At 38.2% G+C, this 23,525-nt stretch overlaps 1 protein-coding gene across 1 annotated transcript; it reads right to left on the bottom strand.

The window, feature by feature from the left end:
• Positions 1-16,700: 16,700 nt before the first annotated feature.
• Positions 16,701-23,165, bottom strand: CFAP161 (cilia and flagella associated protein 161). The gene is made up of 7 exons (XM_005483411.4): positions 23,008-23,165; positions 22,772-22,861; positions 22,368-22,603; positions 21,670-21,754; positions 20,678-20,836; positions 19,942-20,015; positions 16,701-19,026 (listed from the first exon to the last, which is right to left on the bottom strand). Exons 1-7 carry the CDS (start codon positions 23,068-23,070, stop codon positions 18,849-18,851), a joined length of 885 nt encoding a protein of 294 aa, XP_005483468.1. The 5' UTR covers positions 23,071-23,165; the 3' UTR covers positions 16,701-18,848.
• Between the last annotated feature and the right edge of the window lie 360 nt (positions 23,166-23,525).

Raw genomic sequence — 23,525 nt, 5'->3', positions numbered from 1 at the left:
AAACATTTGTGTTTCATGACTTGCACTCCCACTCTGTGATTACTGACCTCTCTTCCTGCAGTGCCCCAGAGATGAGCAGTAAAATACTGCTTATATAGGTCCATGCAAGAGGATCTAATAGTGAGTGTACGCCCATAAAAAGTATTTTTACCTCATTTTGAGAACATATCCTTGAACTCCATAAAGAATATGTTACTTTATGCATCCAATGCTTTGTTTACAAAGTAGCCCATGTGATTTACAAAAGTGATTATGTTAAGAGTGTGTGATTGAAAAAGTCCAGCACTGTGAGTGTAAAATTTGTTGGCTGTAGCCATGGAGAGGTGCATGAGGCAAAAATTGTACACTTTCAGCTAAGTGTTGTGTGCTGTATTTTTATTATAATATTTTTATAGTGTGTACTTAGACTGTGTGTGACATTATGCTGGCCTTTGAGAAACACTAAATATTTATGTGAACTATGAAGCTGCTAAATATCTAGTACTGAAGGAAAGGTCCATCTCTTTTATTAAACCATTGACCAATACACAGTTTATAACTTAATGCAGCACCAGAGTAGTAAAAGCATTATGTGAGCTCTCCTGTATGGTGTCATTCGAATTTAAACAAATATTTTTAAAAGTTATGACTTTACCTTCTTTCCACATAATGCTCCTTTTTCATCTGGCTTAGTATTTCCTTTAATTTATAGTTCCCTAAACTGTAGGCATACATAAAGGCCCCTTTAGGCTGAATGAAAGGAGAATTATCAATAGCCAAACTATGATTTATAAGGAAAAAAAACATAAACGGCAAAAGAAAACTGAATTTACTCTACCTACAAAAATTATTTTAAAAATTTCTCTGTATTTTTCATGAGTTCATTTAAAAGGTGTATTTAGACCTGCCCTTTTTTAACCTGCTATTGTGAATTCATATTGGATTTTGTCATTTTTGTTGCTGCTGCCTTCTTTACTCCTTGAACAGATGTGAATGAATGGAAGTACTGGAAATGTGAATATTCTTAGTCCACCTGAGAACCAGTGGCAGAATTTGCTCCATATTTCACACTCTGGTCCAGGCACCACTTGCTCCAGCAGTCTGATTTCAGGCTCACCAGAGCCAGGGGCTTGTCATCCCTTAGCCCTTCACAGGTAACAGGCATGGTGCTCTCTGGGTGGCTGGGTTGGTTGGGTTGGGTTGTCTGTGAGGGCTTTTGGCGGGGAGAAGGTATTGCAGAGTGTTTTGGGGTGTTGTTATGGTTTAGTTTGGGCTTTTTTGTTTGTTTCTTTGGTTTTTTTTCAGTTGGCTTTGTCAGTGATTGGTGATGAATTCCACAACCTCTTCTCTTGGATACTGGTGTCTGAATAAAATGACTTTACCACATTTGTAGAGTTGTCATTTTAAGCACAAGGCTTAAGCAGTAGCTATTTCTGAGTATTTGTCATCCCTGGAGCTTGGCAGAGGCAAAGCTACTTAACACAGGCTGCTTCTTAACTCTGCCTTAGAAAAGTCTTGAGGACCCTTCACATTTCTGCTGCTGTGCCTTATCTCTAAGGCTATGACAATCAGAATGAAGCTGAGCAGACAGGTTTTGTTTGTGCTGTTGAAGATAACAGTATAAAGTTCCAATGGCAGCTCTCTTGTTTTTTGGCAATACTGTAACTTTTAACACTGACTTTAGTCACAGTGCACACCACATAGACCACTCACCAGCAATAGAGAAAAATCAGGGTATTTTACAGGTTTCCCATGAGGATACCAGTATAATATAATCTGGGACATAAATAGGTCTCTGGTAAGGCATAAAACATAATGTTTCTAGTGCTTCATAAAATCTGATGGTCATACGTGTGATAAATGGTGCTGTGGTCAGCTGCAGCATCCCAGCCAGTCGAGAATTTAGTGTCTGTGGGAGATTACTCTGCTTCCACATTTTGAAATCAGCCTACACCTCCAGAGCAGAGCTTATCTAATGTTAAGTAGTTTAGAGCTAGTGGCTGAGAGATCTCAGCTGAGGGTTCCTGATATTGGGTTTTGATTTTTCTACAGAATCAGTTCTCAAGCCCAGCAGTTGTTGTTCTAATTAGCTAGCATGATTAACCTGTTGAAGATAAAATGTTAACCTGTAATTTGTACTGATGAAAATAATTCCTACTCCAGCTAAAGTTTATCTTTTAAAATAAGTACCAAATCTGAATGTAAAGACATTATTACACCAGTCTTGAAAACTTGCTATACACTCAGACAGATTGTTATGCTGCTTAGTTACCATTTCTTTTAAACATCACTGTGTCCTCATTTGCCTTCATTCTGTGTTGGCCCTAAAGAGCTTCAATATTTCTGTTATGGCACAGTAAATAGTTATGATCACTTCCTTAGAATTTTTTATGAACATGAGTAGGAGGACCATGGAGTGAAAGGAATCATGGAAGAGCAGCTATAAACTGGATTGTGGGACAGACTTTGGGCCTCCAGACCCAGGGCTGACTTGTGATCTGACTCTGTGGAAAGGCTGGAGACACTCAAAGAGCTGCTGTGAAACATGTGCTGAGGTTCATGTTTCCATCTCCTAGAGCAGCCTTGGTGCACCTGGCCACTGAATGACCCCAACCCTGCAGCACAGATGTGCTCAGGGAAACAAATTTTCAGGTGCCCTTTTCTTATGTATGCTCATTTTTGATCCAGAGAATACCTGATTATGATTTTCATAAGAACTGATGCTATATTCTTTGTCTCAGTTGGATTTCCCAAAAGAAGCAGTCTCTTCTGGGATTTAACTCCCAAGTAATTGTCCAAAATCATGTTCCAATACAAAAATATGACCACCAATATTACCCAGGATTTTTTTTCTCTGGTTCTTTCTTTTTTATTTCAACACCTTTTAAACTGATTATAAATGTTGTCTTTTTATTCATTGACTGAATCTTTAAAGACTCAACTCAAATAAACACTCAAGAATACCCAGACCTTTGAGGGTTGCATAAGCTGAGGGTTTTTTTCTTATTTCTGTCTTAAGGAAAGGACCCTAAATACATAAAATAGGTATCAGAAAAATGTTAAGACTTTGACAATATCAGTTTAGGCTCAGCATTAATCTTGGGCAAAGAAGTAAACTACCCATAACTGAATCTTACCAACCACATGTAATGCACTATAAAGCAGTAAAAATCTGCCCCAGCTCCTTTTTGACTGAACATTCTAATTGAGTCTGGAGATCTCCTTCCAGCTCTGATGGTGACCCGCTGGTTTGACTCAAGGTTTGCTTTCCTCACTTCTAAATCCTTGTCCTCATCAAAGAAAGAGGGGTATGGCTTTGTGGTCACCTTCTTTTCTGGACGTGTGGGGTGAGAATTTCTCTGATGAAAAGTACTGGAAGATAATTAAGTGTTTGTTGTTTGTTTTTTTAAAGGGACGATGCACAAAATAATTAATAGCTAGAAACATTCTAATTCTTAGAAAACAACAAGAATTTGCTGTTGTCAAGTAATGATATCCTTGCAACCCACCTCCTGTTAAGCAGAATCTATTGCATACAAAGCTTATTCCATATGATAAGGCAGGCAAGCTCTCTCACAGGGTGCAGTATGTGCCACACTGCAATACAGAGAGCAGAAATATTATAACAGCAGGAGGCAAATAAAGCAGCAGATCACAGCCTTGGTGCTCTCTGAGAGCCAGGAACTGTAAAAGCATAGAGACCTTGCCTGTCAGGTCAGTCCTTCAGCACAAATGGAGGCAATTTGACAGCCCTACACCTTTATGCCAGGCTGGTACCGTGGGGAAACAGGGGAGGGTTTTGTCCCCACTCCACCCTGGCACCAATCCTGCTCCAAACCCTGCAGCATCCCAAGACTCTGCTGGCCAGGAGCTGGGTGCCAAATCTGAGATCCCAATCTGGGCTCCCCAATCTGGGCTCCCAAATCCGACCTCCCCAATCTGGGCTCCCCAGTCTGGGCTCCCCAACTGCACCAAGCAGGCTGCACTGGCAGCAGGGCCAGCACGGCACCTACACCCTGTGCTGCACCACCCTTCACCTCTTTCTGCGGGCTCACACTGCCTCAATCAGTCACTAATGAGGCGCAAAATCACGGATCCTATTAAGTGAACACTGCATTAATAATGCTGGCAGGGTTTCAAGTCTACAGATGTTATTTATAATACATGACTAAACAAATACGTATTCCCTTTGAGACTCAGACTCAGGAGCAATTTGCTGATTTCCTGTATAGGCTAGTTCATACAGAGATTTGAGTAAATACTGCATTTGAATGTCTTGCTTGGATCTACATTCTGTAACTGTAGTAGACAATCATATTAATGTTCAATTTTAAAATTATTGGAAAATTTGTTTTCAGATATTAGGTACTGGTCCTATCTAGTTCTCATGGAGGAATACATTTTTCTGTATTGCTTCTTTAAAGAAAAATAAAATATTCAAATAATATAGCCTTCAGTTACACAGCACGGTGGAAATGAGTAGAAAGGTTAAAGAAAATTCTGGAAAAAAATGGGCTTAGCTGAAGCTAAAAAAAAATTAATTGAAACCCCATACTTTCTCCTTTCTATCTGTTTTTGAAATTAATTAATCTTATTTATGAAATTTAATTGCCAATGAGATATTTTGTCATTTTAAAGATGTTTCTGAGTAATGAATCACTTGATCTTGATGTATTTTTTTTTCTTTTCTGGCTCTTATAATATTGCAGGTATACAGGGGCCTTCAAAACTGAAGAAAGCTGTGAACTCACAGACATCTCTGGTCCACTCTGCAGGCTTTTACATACATCAAGAGAAAGAGGAAAAATATTTTACAGCAAACCAGAAGTGTCCTAAATTAAGGTACTCCATGAAGAGGATTTTTTTTTAATTCATAATGCTGATCATTGAACAATAATAGTTTGCTTCAAATTTCTCAGACAATTTAAAGACAAAGCAGTGATAACAGTGAATAGACAGACAAAAACATAATTTGTGACATACCTCTTATCTGCTTATTCTTCTCTTTTAAATTCTGAAATTAAAAGCAGTTGAAAATAATACATACTGACATGTAAAAAGAGCTGACTGCATGATGACTAAATAATGTGCTATAAAAATATCACTTACCATTGACATTGCCAAGTATCTTCTTATTTAAATCTGCTATTATCATGTCTTCTTGGATATGAAATATGCAGCAGAGTCCATTCCCAGTGTGCTAAATACTTGAGAAAATAATAAATGCAGTGTAACTCCACAGTGTTTGGATATTTGACTGTAACTCCTAAGCATTCAAAGTGACTACTCAATATAACAACTTTTCCTCTGCAGAAAATGCCTTGCTATTTGCCAGCAAATCTTTAATGCTTTAGATTGGGTATTTCCAACTACCGCCCTACTTGCTAGGCAGATGTGTATAAAAGAGATGTTATTTCACTGAATCAACCACTGAGATCGTAACCCTTTTCCTGTACCACAAACAGAAATATAAAACCTCAGACTTTCCTTTTGGACTTTTACTGACTTGTGTCTGTTGTAAGAAAGCAAAACACAACTAATCCAAGCGCCAGTGTATGGAAAATGTGTTAAAACGTTTTAGATCATCTCACTGCTTCTCATTCCTGCAATTCATTGGTTAACTGGCTCCTTCTGTGTTTATGTAGTTGCATGGTACAAATACAACACCTAAACTTCTCGCCCAAAGTTGAAATGATTCATTTATTACTTATTACACCACCCCCAGGAAAAAAAAAAAAAAGAAGGAAGAAAGAAAACACACAGTGCTCATTTAACCCAAGTGAGTGAAAACGTCTTTCATAAGGTCTGTAAGGGCTTTGGGAGGTTTTTCTTTGGTGAATAAAGTCTGTGTAGTGGAGGGAAGAGTTTTGTCTGAGGATGGTAGAATTTAGGCTACAGCAAACAGACAAACTAGGATCCTCTTACTGTGAGAAAATAAGATAGCAGTAAAGGAGGTGCAAATGTTACTTATTCATATGAGATCAATTGTGATGGAGTCATTGTTTTGAGTGAAGGCAGGATCAAGAGAGGAGGTATTTTTGTGAGTGCAGTGAGTGCCTTGCTCTCTGAAATTGTATCAATATTTATTTAGGTCCTTTGGTGAGGCAATTACCCTAAATAGATAATACATAGGCTTTCCCTCTTCTGGGTGCCTATAAATATTAGTTAACCACATTAATTACAACCATGGGAAAAGCACAAGCAGAACAATGTGAGGGCCATACTAAGAAGTGGAAAAAAGGATTAAATGAAGACATTTCCTCTGCTACTTTTTCTATAATGAGGACAATGTGGCTATGTGATAAGGCACTCTTCCATAGGATGTACCACCCTGATTTCAGATACTGCCTGTGGATGCAGCCCCTGTTAGACAGAAGGGATTTCAGTGGGTAACCCTTGTTCTCCCAACAGCTACTCTGCCTTCATTCATCATCCTCTCCAGATGGACATTAGAATTAATCAGGTTCTAGCCCTAACAGCTTGTTTCAGGACCACAGCTGGAATCAGCGTGTCTAGACTGATTTATTCCTGGCTCTCAGACCTATGTGTATGCTACTATTCCATATGCTTCCCGTTAAAGAGGTAATAGTGCCATTTCATAGCATAACTTCAGTTTTTCTTTCTTCCTCCCCTTTTTTTTGTAATTAGATATTTTTTTTGCTTGTGTAGGAAAATGTCCTGCCCCTGCTCTGAAGCAGGTCAAACTTCCAGACAAACAAAATAAAGTTCACAAAGGAAACAGTTAAATTTTTTGACTGCCTTCGCTGTCACAGAAAATGCTAAACACATTTGTAAGTTATATAAAACTGTGTAAGTTCATATTTTCCTCTCCTGGTTTCACAGCCCAGAGCAGCAAAAGGACCTTGTGACATCTCTAGGCTCTCAAGAGTTTTGTAATAAAAATAAAAATAATCCTGGGCAGAAAACAACACTCCACACCCTGCTACTGCTGAGCAAATGAGTTTCCCATTTTCCTCACTTATCCTCAGACTAAACAATGTTAAATTTACAATTCTAACATCTATTTATAGCAGGCACTCATCCCTAAGGACCACAGAGGTTGGTGTATATCATTGTCCTTAATCCACAGGCCGGCTTTCAACTTGGCTTGTCACGTAATTAGGAGAGAAATCTCCTGCCTTAATTAATATCTAAGCAATTTATGCACTGATGCATAGATAAAGCCCCCAAGGTGGGTGGTGTGTGTAGGGGTGGAAGGGGGTATTCATCTGCTGTCAGTTAACCTCTGATTGTAGTTTTTCATGTTTACTGTGAATAGTAACTGATAACATTAACAGCACCATGGGCTTCTGCTGGGGGTCTGCAGAAGTTCCTGTGGGTGCTGCGGGGAGGGAATTCCTGGGGTCTGACAAAACTGGTAATCCTGACAGCACACACTATGCTGGTAATCCTGACAGCTCACACTGGGGGAACTGAGCTGGGAGCGTGCCTGCAGGAGGGGAAAGTGGGCTAAAAAGCCATGGGAGGATCAGGGGGTAACTGGTGTGAGACTGTGGAATCAGCAGAGGGTAATTTGGAGATGTAAGTGCAGGGGCTGAGGGGAAGAAAGGGATTAAAGGAGGAAAGAATTCAATTAGGGTGCTAGGCTGAATTTGAGCAAGTGGGTAAGGACTGAACACAAGGTGCTGGGTATAGGCATTAGCTGAGCCAAAGCTGGGTAAGACCCAGCACTGAATTGGGCTCTGCAGTGAGGTTCTGTGACAAGCTGACCCTTGGCATTTTCCTCTAGAGCAGCACAGAAATTACATTCAGGCCTCGTGCTCAAAAGCAGCTCATCCACAGTCTGTATGCCACTTATCTCAGTAGATACGACAAAGGGACAGATATGCTCCTGCTAACCTTTTTGCAACCTCAAGGACTGAGAAATAGAGAAGTTATTTAGAAAAATAAAACCTTAATTTGAAGGATGTCATAATTTTGATATCCTTTAAATATCTTTCACTTTGTACTTTATCAAGGCCCCTAAAATCTAATTAAATTTCTTTTTCTAGGTGAGTTCCATTTCTTTTCATATAACGAAAGCAAATAACCTAATCTTAAAATGAAGAATACTTTGTTGATGTATTTGGTGGCATTGTTGTTCTTTCCAGTACTATTCTTCAATCCATCTTTAATATAGCTTGACATTTTGTTTGCTTTTTTTGACCACTAGTGTGCCCTGAGTAGAAGTTTCCATTAAGCTGTCTGCAGTAACGCCTAGATCTTTTTCTTGAGTGATTTTGCAAACCATCAAGTGTATATGGGTAGTTCAAGTTGTTCCTTTTAGTACACATTACCTCATGCTTGCCTACACTGAATTTCAGCTACCATCTTTTTTGGTCGCTTCTTTTAAGCTTTGTTTTGTTTTGTTTGCTCTTGGGGCTTTTTTTAAGTCATGACTTTTTTAAATGATCCCATAATTCCCATTTATGCTGTCTCTGCTACTGAATGCTTCCTTTCCAGATGAGTAGCAAATAGATTAAATTAACCCCATTTTTGGTGTAGGTCTTAGGATCTCTACTTGTTAATATCCTTCCCAGTTCAAAATAACCATTGACTTGTATTTTTTTATTTAGTCTTCATAACTTTCTGAGTCATAATATATTTCTTAGTCCTCTGCTAGTCTTTACCCTTAGACATTTTATGACATTTAAAATAAACAACTAGGCTATACCCCTAAGATTTTACTTTTATCCATTATTCTAATGTCTTTTTAAAATAATTTAATCATAATTGGCTGTTAAAACTTTATAGGGAGAAGTACAGCTAGAGTAGCTAAAGTCAAAGCTAGTTTACCTAGAAGAGCAAAATGGCAGGACGGAGGAAGTCAAAACCTCAGTTTGCAAGAAGAGTCTCTTTCAGTCTCTCCAGAGCAGTGTGGAATAATCCTCTCACAGCTGAATTCAGAAAAGCAGCTCCCAGGTGCTCCTAGTCTAACTACTGAGCTCAAGCCTGTTCTTCTGTGCACCAAAAGTCCCCTCTCCCTCTTCCCCTCCCTGCCTCCTTGGCCGCAGTGGAACAGCTTGTTCTGCTCTCAAACTGCTCAAGCAAAGAGAAATGGGAGCTGCAGTGGGGTGTGAGGATGTAACTCTTTTCTCCAGCTATCTCCAGGCCACCCACCCTCACTGAGGTCTTGGATGCAGCCTTGAAAATGGATGCATGTGCCAAAAAGCATCAAGCAAGAACAGGATCCTTACTGCTGAATAAAGCATTAAATGAGCACTCCATGTCCAATTCTGGCATCCACTCATTTTAACACAGATGGCAACAAGGTGGGAAGAGTTCAGAAAGCCATTATAAGAAGTCTGAGGACTGTGTTTTGCAGTAAGAGACTAAGAATTTGTTTTATTTTCTTCCAGCAGATTGTTGCAATGTGATGTCTTTTCGGTCTGTGTACATGTCAGCATGAGGCAGAATTCGGAGCACGGGAACATGAAGGCAGATGCACTTGAATCACAAATATGGTTACACAGAAATTCAGCATTAAGGTAATTAGAACTTCCTAGAATGTTTATTCTGCTCTATGCAGTTTATCACAGCAGTGATATACTGGTTTTGGAAAAGTGGCTCATCTCACCTCAACATTAATACCCTCCTAATCAATTTTGGGAGCTACCTTTCTGTTCAGCTCTTTTTTTGAAAGCCTGCTCAGTTCATTCGTATTTTGCATTAATGACTGGAAGAATGCAATATAGTAATTGGTAAGATCAGGTGAAATGAATTCACCTCACTAATGGTTTGTTTCCTTTACCTAAGTGAAGTTATTAATTGTAACTTACTATGTGTTGTCCTGTTGTACAAATGTTATGTAGCTTAATGAAATGTGACACTTAAACCCAATACTCTTTTATTCCATAACCAGTGGATTTGTCATACCAGTACATTTTTTACAGTAAGAGGAACTGTATGAGACAAACTGTTTTTAACTGTGCAAAGGTGAATCCTCTTTGATGTCTAAAATGCTCTTTCAAGCAAACTTTTAGCTTCAATGCACAAGGGAGAAACATATCAATACAAAACTTTGTAGACTGTTTTTGAAGAATATAACTGTGGCTATATTTGTGTACTAAATTTTAATGATCTTTTTTTATTTCTGTGGGGAAAATAACCTAGGTTCACCTGTAGAAGCTTAATATCATATTTGGTTCTCCACAGGGAGAGGTAGTTCTGCAAGTTTAAATATATTTTGAATAGCTTTCTTTTGTGTTCTTCTCTTTCTCTGTAAATTTGGTTTCATGGATGTGTTTTCTGAACTCTTTAAGAACTCCTTTATTGCTTATCATTTCAGTTTCAACTTCATTGTCCCACCCTCAGGAAACTTACCAAACATGCTGTTATGTTGAAGCACATGGAATTCCTGGTAATGAATATTCTCTTCATGACAGTTACACAGGAGGACTGTTCTCATTTAATTACATTGCTAATTTGCAAAAATTGCTGACCTACCCTGGCATGATAAAAAGCTCTCTTTGGTAGAATACCTTCAAATATATCTGAAAAATTATTATAGAGCATTTATACCGATTCTGACATATTTTGTTATAACAATAACACGATATTATTGCAAAAAACCTAAGATTATAATAGATTACATGAGGTGACCAAAAAAACCTTCACCACTTGTTGGATTTTATGTAATGCTTAACTTCTAAAACCAAACAGCAAATGGTTGTGTCGTGTAACAGGCCAAATGTGTGGTAGAAATTGACTTTGCCTCAATTCTTTCCGTGATGAATGAACATTCTGTTCTCAGAAATAATTGCTTGGATGAAAAGGTCGCACACATCAGCCGTGGAGTGCAAATGGTTACTCCCCAAATCCTTGTTAAGCTAATTTCACAGGAAGCAGGAATTTGTGTTGGTGTTTCTGAATGCTGTATAAAGCCCAGTGTTCAGAAGAAACCATTCAGTAGTCCCAAAGTGTGGCACTGTTTAAAATCAGTTAACACTTGCAGACAAAATTCCATAACCGCCCAACACGGCACAATCGGTTGATATATGGTTAGATATTAATTAGCAAGGGGCAGATAAAAATGTTGACTTTCACGTACTTCTGGAAGCATCAAAATTTTCAACAAACAATGAGAACAATAAGCTATGTTGTATCAAAGGTCATGCATGTGATGCCATACAGGGGTCATGTAATTATTGAGATAGCTACATGCATTCCTTCTAAACAAATTGTAATTTGTTTCTGAAAAACAAATGTGGAGAAAAAATACAAGATCCAGGGAACTTGTGTCTGGATAAATTGATAACTTAATTAAAATTATTAATTTGATTAAATCAACCTGTGGAATTTGGTGCCATTTGAGAGCAAGTATAGGCAGACATATTTTATGGAAAACTTTGGAATGTCAACATGCTTAAGAACAATTAAAAATTTTTCTTTGTAATATTTCTTTGTTTTTTCTTATTAGCACCTAATAAACATCCACAATCTACCTATTACTACCTTTATGAAATGCCCATGCTCAGTAGGAGTAGTGATGCACAGATATAGTAAATGAAGGGAGGGCACATGATATACACATGAGGAAATGCAGAGCAGAACACAATTACTTGTGATAGACAGGGAAATGGAAAGAGATTTGTCTTCCTTTGAAACAGTGACTGGAGATACAAAGCTCAGGCAGAGGAGATTTTTGGTTTGGCTCTGTTTTTTACCTCTACCACGATCACTGAGTTCCAGTGTTGCCATAAAAATAAAAAACAAAGCTAACTGCTGCTCCTTACCTGAGCTACAGCAATTTACCATCTATGTAAGAAATGAGCCCAGCCCCATATTTATGATTATTATCTATTAGACATCCTATTTCACAGCAGGGATAAACATGAATTTGTAATGCCATGCAGCTGTGGGTGGCTGTCTAGGTGATTACCATGGCTGACTGCTTTCTTCAAGGGCTTGCCAGGCCAGAGCTAGCTGCATTAAGACTCTAAGAGTTGCAGTTTCATACTCAGCCCTTCCCTTTTATCTTGATTGGCTTTCCCTTCCAAGGCAACAAAGCAGGAGGCATTCTTTAGCTGTCTTTAAAGCTGCCCATTCTGTCCAAGAATTTGAATGCTGATGGTTTCAACTGTGCCTGCTTGAGACACCTGAAATGTATTCAACTAATACCACAGCAACCTGACTAAATTATTAATGTAAGTTACTTTGATTCAAGAACTAAAAATGTTTTGTTGGTCATAAACATTTCTTACAATATGGTGACTTTTGGCAGAATTCCTAATTTGATCCAAAGCTGTGTTTCAATAAGAAAGTCTTAAAAGTAAATTTCAGCTGCCATTTTGGCAACAAATTCACAAAACACAGTAAAATAAATTGGGAGCTTATCACAGAAATTACGCCAACAAGGTTAAAAGTTGCTTTTGTTTTAATTATAAATTATTGACCAAAAAGTGATCTAGGTCCTCTGCTCATTATGCTCTGGAGATAATTATCACCCTGACTGGCTTGGGATGAACAAAGAGCACAGCTCAATATGCTGGGCCATCTTTAGACAAAATTTTAGTTTCTCTGTAAGAATCTGAGGAAGCAGAAAGGGGAATAAAAACAGAAAGGAAAAACAGTGCATGGTGAAACAATAGCTACAGTGTTACTCTGGATCACCATGTGATACCATGGAGTCATTCATAATCAGACCTAAATATGTCCCTGAGCACCATAGATTACACTGAAAGAACTAATTATTTCAGGTAGCTTCAAAAGAAACCAGTTAATTCTCTTACATACAGAAAAATTTTTCTTCTGCATATGCTGAACTGGATGTGATTTCCATGTTAGCATAAAAGTTCCCAGAGTGTGTATGTGTATATAGCAGAAATTAATTTATATTTCTCTATAAGTGTTTATTTTCATGGCACAGTTACATTCACTGGTTATTTTTCAGACTATAATACATCTTGGGTGTTCTGGCTAAACTGATGCTGCCAAAATTGTCAGCAAAAAGACCGGAAAAGCTGATGAACCTTAAACTTTTCCCCAAACAACTGCTCGGTTGTTTCTTCAGGATATGGAAGAGGCAGAAACTCCAAGCAAGAGGAGCAGCAGGAAAGCAGGGAGAAAGGATAGACATTTGTGTCTAACATGGTTTTCAAAAACCTCTGTGTTTGATCTTTTAGACACCCTAAAACCCAGTTATTAGCATTTCAGGATTTATAAGAGATCTGAATATAAAGGAAAGGTAATTCAAACTTCAGTTCAGTGCTCTGCTTATTCACTAGTTTCTTGCTTTCATTTTGCTTAGGAATTTAATATCTTTATAAATTGTACCAGTAATGTTTACAGGAACATCTAAATATGATTTTTGAAAATTATCTTAGACCAAGATCTCTAAGGGTATGTGCAACATAATTCCTGGCAATTGTAACATGAAAAAACTGAAGAAACAATTCTTCATCCTCTCAGGACTGGTGTCTCTGTTGCAAATGGGACTTGTGCTGAGAGTTGGTTAGGTATTTTTAACTTGTATGCCATATAATTAAAAAACCTAAATATATGCATAAAAATAAATACTACCATGGATAATTCTTATTCCCCTGTGTGGGTTTGTCAGACCCACAGGGACAGCACTGTGGTTTGTGGGATGTTCTCCTAGCAACTCCTACTAACATCAGAATTACTTGGGCAGCTGAATCTTCATACCCCACACTAAGAGTTTGCTACTTGGCACTACTTTATGTGCAGATTTCATTTGCCCATATCTCTGGTTATTTGCACCAGGGTTACTTCAGTTCCTTGTCATCTTACAAATGCTTTTAATAACAGCTTTATGCTGTTACTTACTGAGCTTCTCTGCTGTAGTTCTTTGTATTTGGAAAAAAATGATGAAGATGAAGATATGGTCCCTGCCTCAAGGAGGCTATAATTAAAACAAGACCAGCATTATAGAAACATATATTCTAGCTGGCCTCTAACTGGATGGTCTGTTTAGTTTTGTTTTGACGTATTGTATGAAGCAGCATTTAACAGATGTTGGGAAATTAGCTCTCTGAGTTTCTTGTATAAACTTAGAGCAGAGATTCATGTGTATGAATTAATTTCATCACTGAATGTGGGCATTAATGTCATCAGGCATTTTTAAATGTTTGGGCCTATTCTGCTGTACTTTGCGTCCTGCTTGCCAGAAAATATAGAAATTTCTCTAGAGAAGGTGGCTTAGTTGTAGCAATACTTTCTAGCACCATACTGACAATTTTCTTCTGTTGAGTGAATGTTGCCTTGAGCAAGTCCAGCAGTGGAAAAAAAGGGAAGAAAAGTGTCAATTGTTTCATTGCATACCCTCTGCACACAGTGTTGACCAAAAAAATCCCCCAAAACCTCAGACTGGAAGGGTTTCCCTGTGTCTTGATGCCAAGTTATCCTTCTTCTTGTCAGTAATGCTAATTTATCATGCAAATCCTGCAGTTTATATCCTTATGGCTGCTCATATCCCTGCTGCCACAGCAAGGTGACAGATTTTCCCACTCCTCCTCTTTGCCAGGAGAATGGAGCATAGAAGATTAGATTCCCTTTTACAGCTTCTAGGGCAAAGTCAAACCAGCATGAAGGGGGGGGGAGCTGACAGAGCAAGGCTTGCCCCTCTGTGCTGTGTTCAGGCAAGGAAACAAGGCAGGGCAGGCAGAGAGTGGATAGATCTGGGACAAAGCCTAAAACAGAATATAGTTAGAAGTGTAGCTGACACAGAGATTTCATAATTTTTGCCTGTATTTAATGTATTTTGTATATCACATCTGTACTTTTTTTCTTTTGTGGCCTCCTAGTTTAATTTTCATACATTGAAGTCTTAAGTGTTTCTAAAACAACAGCTATGGCTTTAAAAGATCATTTCACACCCACCACGCTCAAATTACAACAGACATGCAATATTAATTTAGGGTGAGTGGGCACAGATGCTATCGAAATCACCCTCTTACCTGCCAACTCCACCAAATTTTCCAGTGCTTGGATATTTTCTTCCACTGATGTGTAGAATTTTATTGTAATGTTCTCTGTGCCTTTTTCTCCCCTTAGATGTTTTATTCAGTTGCTAAACCTGCATATGGCTTCCTCCTCTATCAGCTGTCTGAGCTAAAACAATACTTTGTGACAATCACTGAACAGAAAAGCAGCTCTGAAGACACTGATGTGATTAGGTGTGAGGCCAAGGAGTTGTGCTGAGTGATGAAGAGCACTTTATAACCACAGTAAATCAGTGCATTTGGGCTAGACAACACGGCAAAGAAGTGATGTGATGTGAAATATGAGCTGGGGAAGAATGTGAAAGAGAGGGAAGTGAAAAGGCATATTTAAACTGGATTTTCATTTTCCAGCCTTAAGTGTGAGTTAACCAGTCAGCTTTTCTTTGCTGACTCTGAGTTCTCCTCTTTACTTCAATACTGTGCTGCTAACACCCAACTGCAGAGCAAAACGTGCAGATATGAGCACTCTCTGTGCCTCAGGCCTGTGAAAAGCTATTGTAACACAGCACTAAATTTGGACTAATGCACCCTGGCCCTCAGCAAGGACTAATAGCTCAGGATCAGCTTCATCCTAACAGCTTTGGAGCTGTCTGGGATGGAGGCAAAGTGAGTTTTATCTTCCCACAATGTACTTTGTGGAGCTATCCATATTGGGTGGAATTTGGAAGAAGCATTGAAAGCTTTTTAAATACATACACCTACAAGAAACAAAGTGCATTACAAAGGAGGGAAACATCACTGCCCTTGTTCTAATAGTGCTTATCATGAAATAAGAAAAAGCAACATAGTGGTCAGGTTTGGGGTGTGGTTCAGGTTTCCATTGCCTTATCCACCAGAAATATTGTGACTCTAACTAGCAATAGCAGGATTGTTCATACTCTCCACTAATATTCAATCCCATAATTCTTTATAATAAAACCTGTGTTTATCAGCAAATGGATAAATTACAAACCCTACAGTGCACTCTACACAGCTTGATTTTTTTCCGAGTTTAATACCTACCGAATAAAGGTAGGTATAGAATATATATATATTTTATATATATATATATATATATATATATATATATATATAAATAAAATACCTACAGAATAAGAGCAGAATTATGTCAGTCTGTTGTGAAAATGGGAATAATTTTAATTTCTGTAAATTGGCAAAAGCAATAACAGTAGCCCTATAAAAATATGCATTGCTCGTCACATATCAAGTTTAATATCTTTACAGAGAAAGTGAAAGAAAAAGCTCCTAAGTTCCTCTAATTATGCTTTTGTCACAAATTACTTAATGTTCTAATTAATATACAGAATTTGATTGTGTGCAACATGTCAACCTTTGTTCTTAACTTTATTTTCCAAAAAGATGATATAACATTAATGACATATCCCAGCCTAGAATTCAAGTCTGTTTTAACTCGGTTTCCTTCTGTGGCATTGTTTCAGGAACTCATTTGGATTTTACCATCTCAGACTGTTTTACAGACATGGCAGGAATTGTGCTGTTTATAAGTTGTGCTGCCATCGTGTGGACAATATTAAGAAGTGCAAAAAGAAGCTTTTAAGAAATCGGGAAACGGGTAAATATCTGTATTTGTTATCGTGAATTAGATTAATTATAAATATATATTATACAAGAGCTATGCAAAAATCTGTGGGTTTAACACTGATAATGGAATCAGGAATATTGATTCAATCCTGTTTATTTTCAGTTCAAGAAATCCTTTGCAATGAGCACAAAGTGATCAAAATACACAAGTCTCCAAACCACTTTTAATCAGCACCAAATTCCAACATTACCTGCTTTTTTATTCATTTCTGTATCTTTTTATCTCTTTGTTTTTCCTCTAAGTCTTTGCAAAACTTGTTTTTGTACAGAGTGCATTGCTTTCCTTCCACTCACACGCACAAACACTCACTCAGAACATCAGCCAGCCCAGGCACCCTGCCCACACAGTCCTCATTCCTGCATGAGTTTACACGAAGCTTCCTTTCAGAAATGGTTTTGGTCTAAGGCCTCTTCTTGTTTCCTACATTTGACCCAGAGTTAAGAAACTTAGAGTTGAAATAGCTGCATCTAATACCAGTAAAAGTCCAATGGCCAAATGAGAAACACTACAGTGCATTCCTGCAGTTTTAGTCTTACTAAAATTAAATATCTACAAAACTTTATCTAATAAACTTTAATATCTGTAAAATATAAGTGGACTTAGGTCAATCCATTGTGAAAATGTGCAAATTTTTACCTCCAAATGTTGGATTATGAACAGACCCTCTAGAAAAACATCACAAATCGTGGTAATTATGCTTACATAGAAAATGAAAGGAAAAAGTGAAATAAGTTCCTAAAGATAATTTCCTCTAAAACAGCCCATCTGTAACAGGTAAAGGTTTACACACCTTTAAGAAGTGTGTGATTCTAAAACTGTCCTATGCAGTACAGTCCCTCAAACCAAAGCAGCATGTCACAGCAGCATGTTCTGCCTTCTGCTCTGAGATCCTCTATGCCAGATGCTGCAGTCTGCTGACTTAATTTATACTGAATAAAGGTAAAGCTTTGTAAGACTTGCCTGTGGGCTTCAAACAGATTATTTGGGAATAGAGCTTAAAAATATGTTTGGACCAATCCCTTCTCTTATGAAAGTTTAGTGGGGGTGTTTTGGAAAACTTAGAAAGTTTTAATTGGCCTTTATAATCACTGAAGATCTTTGGAATCTTATAAATGGATATCCGTGTAGCATTTTACTTGGGTTGTCACTTATTTGTGCAGAAAGAGCCTGCTCTTGTGGTACAGTAGGAGATTAAATAAATGCATGTTTAACTAAATAGATATAATGGAATGCCATCCAGTAGAAGGTTCTTTGTGATGCTTTTTCAGCTTCTATAGAAAGACAGGTAAATCTATGCAGTAATGACCTCTGTTTTCCAGGTATTTGCATTTTATACTTGGTTGATTTTGTTTTTAAGCAAATGTGAGTTTCAGCTGAAATTTCTACCCTCCAAGGTCTTTTTTTTTCATATGGATATTCTGTCATCTAATTAGGTAGGAACATAGACTACAATCTTTTTCTTACTGGATAAACTTACAGCATATCATATTTGTTTTCTGCTTTGGCATTTACTATAATGAAACTTGTGGGTGCCTAATTTTCTCTGACAATTTTACCTTACTCCCAAACTTGTTAGAAATTACTATGGATTGAAAAATGCTGGGGGTGAGAGGTAAATGGAACATGTTGATGCATGGAAAATGTTTTTCTGATCTCTAGTCTGTATCACTGTGCTCAAGTTCTTGATTACTTGATATTAAAGTTTTTAGAATACATGGAAAAACATTAAAAACTCAATTTATATCCATGAATTAGAAGATAAACTCTAGGTAAAAAAGGCTCACTTGTAATTTAATAATTGGCAATGTTGTGCTGGAAGGAGGGTGGAACAAACTCAACAACCAACTTTCATTCAGATGAACTTTAAATGACAAAGCATCCCATGATAACTTTGTGTGTGTGTGGTTTTCAGTGTTTTGGAAACTGTCCATTCACCCTTTTAAGAATTGTGACTCTGGTTTGGCTTTGGAAGAATGGTTAAGTATACTCTGAAAGGCAGTAATTTAATGAAAATCTATTAGGTTTTCTGAGTTCCGACAACTTTTGTCATTGGTGAATGTGAAAATGGAAAATGGAGCCTTTCCTGATTTACAATTTTTTCATGTTGTTCATCAAATTTTAAGTTTTTTGCCCACTATAACCTTGATGAGTTAATGAGATTATGCAACATTACTAATAGCAGACTTTAATGTCCATTTTTAAAATAAACATCTCTAAAACTAAAATATAAACAGAAAGAAACAATAATCAGTCTCATCAACCTCTCCTGGCTGTGGTCTTGAGCTTTTACATCCTCTGTCTTTTCATGAAGCTAGTTTATCCTCATACCCTTCTGGGAGAGCTTTGGGTCTTTCAGGCATTGTACCATCTTGAGGACCAGGATTTCCTGTAATTATCTCCCAGTAATTCTTATCTTCTTCAACTTTGCGGGCGTCAAGATAATTGTGACAAATTACTTCAAATTCTCTTCCAAAACTAGACCTGCAAAGTCAAAAGAGATGGGATAGGCAGGGAGAATTAACATATATACAAATTCAGCATATCTTCATTATTTGTGAATTTATTGAGATTTTCTCATTCCTTGATATACTCGGAAATATCACCATGCACTTTCAAATACCAGACACTTAAAAGAAACAAAATAACCCACTTTGTTTCCTATGAATAATTTAGGAATCTGAAATCCAAAATAAATGCCAATTTTTTAGCTTCAGAGCTAAAAGAAGCCCCAGAAGAATAAGGCCCTAATAGACCAACTCAATTTGTAAAAGCTGGTTCTGCCCTCATCCCCACTTCTCTCTGACTGACGAGGATTCTGACTACTTAACAACTTCTTCAGCCTCAAACTTTCAGATCTTTCATCCTCAAAAACCTTACCCAAATCCTCAGTCAGATCTTGCTAAGAAGTTAATAGGAAACATTGGTGTTTATATAATGCATGTATATTAACTGAATTGAGAGATTAACTTTGTTTTGTTGAGACATTGATTCAGATGGACATAAGCATCTAGAATTTTATGCACTGTGATTTTATTTAGTTCCCTTGTTCTTTACACTTTTTAGTAATATATTTTGTTTCTACAAAAGTAACTCAAACAACTGATATTATTCAAGATATTCAAAGGCAGAAACACCAAGAAACTAGAGAACACTAAAAGCATGATATGATAATGAAAAATGGATAAAAAAAATCCAAACTAAGACTGATCCAACTGCCTGCAGCAACCCAGCAACACATGTTACAGCCAATAAGTAAAATAAGGGAAAGGAGAATGGCATTTTCCATTATTTTCCATTTCCTCAGTGTGTTCCTAAAGCACTTCTCTTGTTCCTCACAGTAATTCTTGCTGCTGGCCCATCACTGTGCACACCCTGCCTGTTGTAAGTTACTCTTACCACACACAGAAGGTCCTTGGAACAGCCAAGTTGCGGTTGGTGTAGCAATGAGTAATAATAATTTTAGTTTCTGCCTGGAAAAAAGAGAGCAAGGGAAGAAAATTGACAAACCTTTTTAAACCAATATTGTGAATAAAGACTGTTTTTAATAATTAGTTAATTTTGACTGTGTTTATTAGTGAGTTTATTCATGTAAATGACTCAGTTCAAGGCTGTGAAGGAGCAATTGTGTTTGTGATACTCTGTTGTACGCCAGCATTCAGGAAGCCCAGCAGTTATCTGGTACAGGAAAATACTGTATTTACAGAAGGATAAAAACATTTGGAAAATCATCCACTTATTCAGATGCCTTGAGAATTTTATTAGACCTTTAATGTACAGGACCTCTTAGTTAATCGCATCTCCAAATATTGGAAATGGAATTTACTGTCTCAAAAGGCCTGAAAAACAGGTAAGTAATGCACCCCCCCAACATTATCACGTCAAGCTTTGAAAATTTCTAATGAGAAAAACTGAACAAGTCAACCTCAAAATGAACGGTAGAAACAAATATTTTTATAAGCAGATTCCTAATTAAAGAGATGGTTCCTTCCCTCTCCCCCTTCCTAAAAGTAGAGGTTAGAACTGGCATAACTCACATAAATATGTGAATAAAACCAACATAACATTTTTTTCTCAGTAGTCCACCTGTTTCAATTAAATTTTCATAACATTTCCTACAGTTTTAGTTTCTTACAGGAACTGGACATCCTTCGTGTTCGAGACGCAGTTGTGGATCCAAGGACTTTGCTTGCCAGAAAGTCAAATAGGAAAGCTCACCTGTCAGAAATACTTTCTGAAGGCGAGATTTTTTAGCAAAATCTCTAAATGTTTTGTGGTCACTTGCCAGATAAAACTGTAAAAAATATATATTAAGGACAGTATTAATGTAAAAGAAACAAGATATGTAATTTTGAAACATATTTTTGAACAAAAGAACTTTTCTCTAGGCTCCTGATAGATCAGTCTTCCCAGCTAAAACTATGCAGGCAAAACCCATAGGATAAATTCTATACTGCTGATAAACTCATTAAGTAGTTATTCTATATGCAGATTTGTGAATACTAATTTAAAATTGAATTTACATTCCAAATATTTTTATTTCACCAAAGTGATTGTTGAGAAGGAAAACTTTTTCAAAGTTGTGGTGATTTATCTTGACGGCATATGTACATGTAACACCTTATTTGCTTTTAATTTGCAGAGGGAAAGAATGTTACCATTTAATAGAAATCTGTTTCCTTAGAATGATGGAAGAGTGCATGAATTTCTATTCCTATTATGGATTATCCTCATAAGAATGGAAATCTTCTCGTTTTGGAGTTTCACAGAATATTCTGAGTTGGAAGGGACCTACAAAGACCATCAACTTCAACACCTAAGTGAGTTGTTCAAAGTGAAAAAACCCTAAAATCTCCTTGAAGAATTCTTTCATGATTCACAATCCAATTGTGATTTCTTTCTCCTTCCTTTTTAGATTTCCTTTATTCAGTCATTCAGCCCCCTTGGTCTGCACACCTGACCTCAGGTAAGGAGCATAAACTTCCTTTTTCTTATCTTGACCTATGCATGAGTCTGATCCTGTTCTGTAAAACTAAGAAATTGTACCAGTGTACAGCTTTATATATCTATTCTTAGGGACATTATCAGTCTATGCTACCACTGCCATTTGTAACTTTGGTGCCTTACCAGTTTGTCAGAAACCCCTCCTTTTGTCCCAAGAAGAAAGTTCTGCCCATATCGAAGTGGTTCACCCACTGCACTTCCATCAACACTGTTGAAATTGTAAAAAGGGAAAAAAAGTACATTGAAATATCAGTTTTACTATTGTTTAGGAGTTTTGTCTGTTTTGGTCTACACTTAGATGTTGCTTTGTGACAACATTTTGTGTTGTTTACCTTTTAAAATAGGTAAAATATCTTAATCTAAGGCAGAGCCTTTGACTATTGATCAAGACTCTGTTCTTCTGTTCTATATATTTGAGAAAGGGAATATGCTGGATTTTTTAGAACCAGAACCATGTCCACTTCATGGAAAGCAAAAGCAAAGACACATATTTCTGCTGGCAGGAGAGTGAATATTAATACTAGTGATATTTGGACATATTTTCTCTGCAACTGGAATAAAAACAGCTGCAGAATTTACCAAATGATACAGTGAACTTGATTCTGTCTTCACACCTAAACTGATTTAGAGGTCCTTGGAATTAATTGGAGTAATATGCAGCATAGAATCAAGCTTAATGCATGATTGAAGACTCTTTCTTAAATAAATTAAATTTACTCATATTCCTTTGTATATTAGTAAACTTCATTGTACATTTCTCAAAACAAAGATACCTAAAGCTAAACTAATAAGTGAAAACAACTCAGAATGAAGTAGCAGACCTTACAATACAGAAAGCATTTCGACCTATGGGGTCCACCCTCTTGACGGCACTGAGTCCACGTGAGATCTGCAGGGGCTCGTCCGAGTACAGGGACACTTCTTCCATGTCGACAGCCAGGGTGACATCGCCGCGCAGCTCGGGGTCCCTCTCCTCCGGGGGGGTGCAGTCCGGGTTCACGAGCAGCACGGTGTCTCCAAAGTGAACAAATCCATCAGAGGACACTGACAGCTCTACCTGAATTAGAATTTACACGGTACTTTACAGAGTTAGCTGAACCTAACATCAGAAGTATTTTAGTATATAAATTCCGTATCATTCTTAGTGCATGAAGAACAATAATAGGAGTTATGCCACTCTGTGGGGGTCAGGGGGAAGTGGACACAACCCTCTTTAAAAAATTACCTTCTTGAAAATATTCTCTTTAAGCCTGGCTAATCTCTGTACAAAAAGTTGTCCTTTCTCTCTCTTACGGATAAAATCCTTTAGGAGGTCCTGTCGGCAAAGGAGAGAGGAGCAAATATGTTATCCATCACCCACAATCTCGGGTTTAAAGTGGATTTAGCGAGCCGGGGGGCAGCCCGGAGCTGGGGAGGCAGCGGTGCCCTGCGATGGCTGTACCCGGGGATGGATGGCGGTACCTGCTGCGCGATCTCGTCCTCCAGCCAGTTCCCGACGCGGACCCCGAGGCGGTAGGAGGCCATGGCAGGGCCGGGCCGCGTCCCTCGTCTCCATAGCGACCGCGCCGCGCTGCGCTTGGCCAGGCCTGGGAGGGAGGGGCAGCGATTGGCCAGCCCGGGGAGGGCGGAGCCGCAATTGGCCAGCCCCGGGAGGATGGGGCGGTGACTGGCCAGCCTGGGAAGGGAGAGGCTGCGATTGGCCAATCCGAGGAGGGCGGAGCCGCGATTAGCCAGCGAGCGGCAGGCAGGGCGGGGCCTGCGCGGCTCTGAGGGCGGAGCGGGGCCGTGAGAGGCCGTGGGGTTATGGAGTGTTTGACCGGGCACAAGAGCCTTTATATCGTCCCGTGCGGCTGTAAATCCAACACTGCCAGGTCCTCCCGGAGCCGTATCCCCAAGTGCACGCGTCTTTTAAATACCCCCGGCAGCAGTCACTCCAGCACTGCCCCGGCAGCTCGTTCCAGTGCTGGCCAGTCCTTTCG

The sequence above is a fragment of the Zonotrichia albicollis genome, chromosome 11 (assembly GCF_047830755.1).
Source record: "Zonotrichia albicollis isolate bZonAlb1 chromosome 11, bZonAlb1.hap1, whole genome shotgun sequence".
Classification (NCBI taxonomy): Eukaryota; Metazoa; Chordata; class Aves; order Passeriformes; family Passerellidae; genus Zonotrichia; species Zonotrichia albicollis.
Note: the sequence above shows the minus strand (reverse complement) of the source record. Positions and strands in the feature narration are given on the sequence as shown.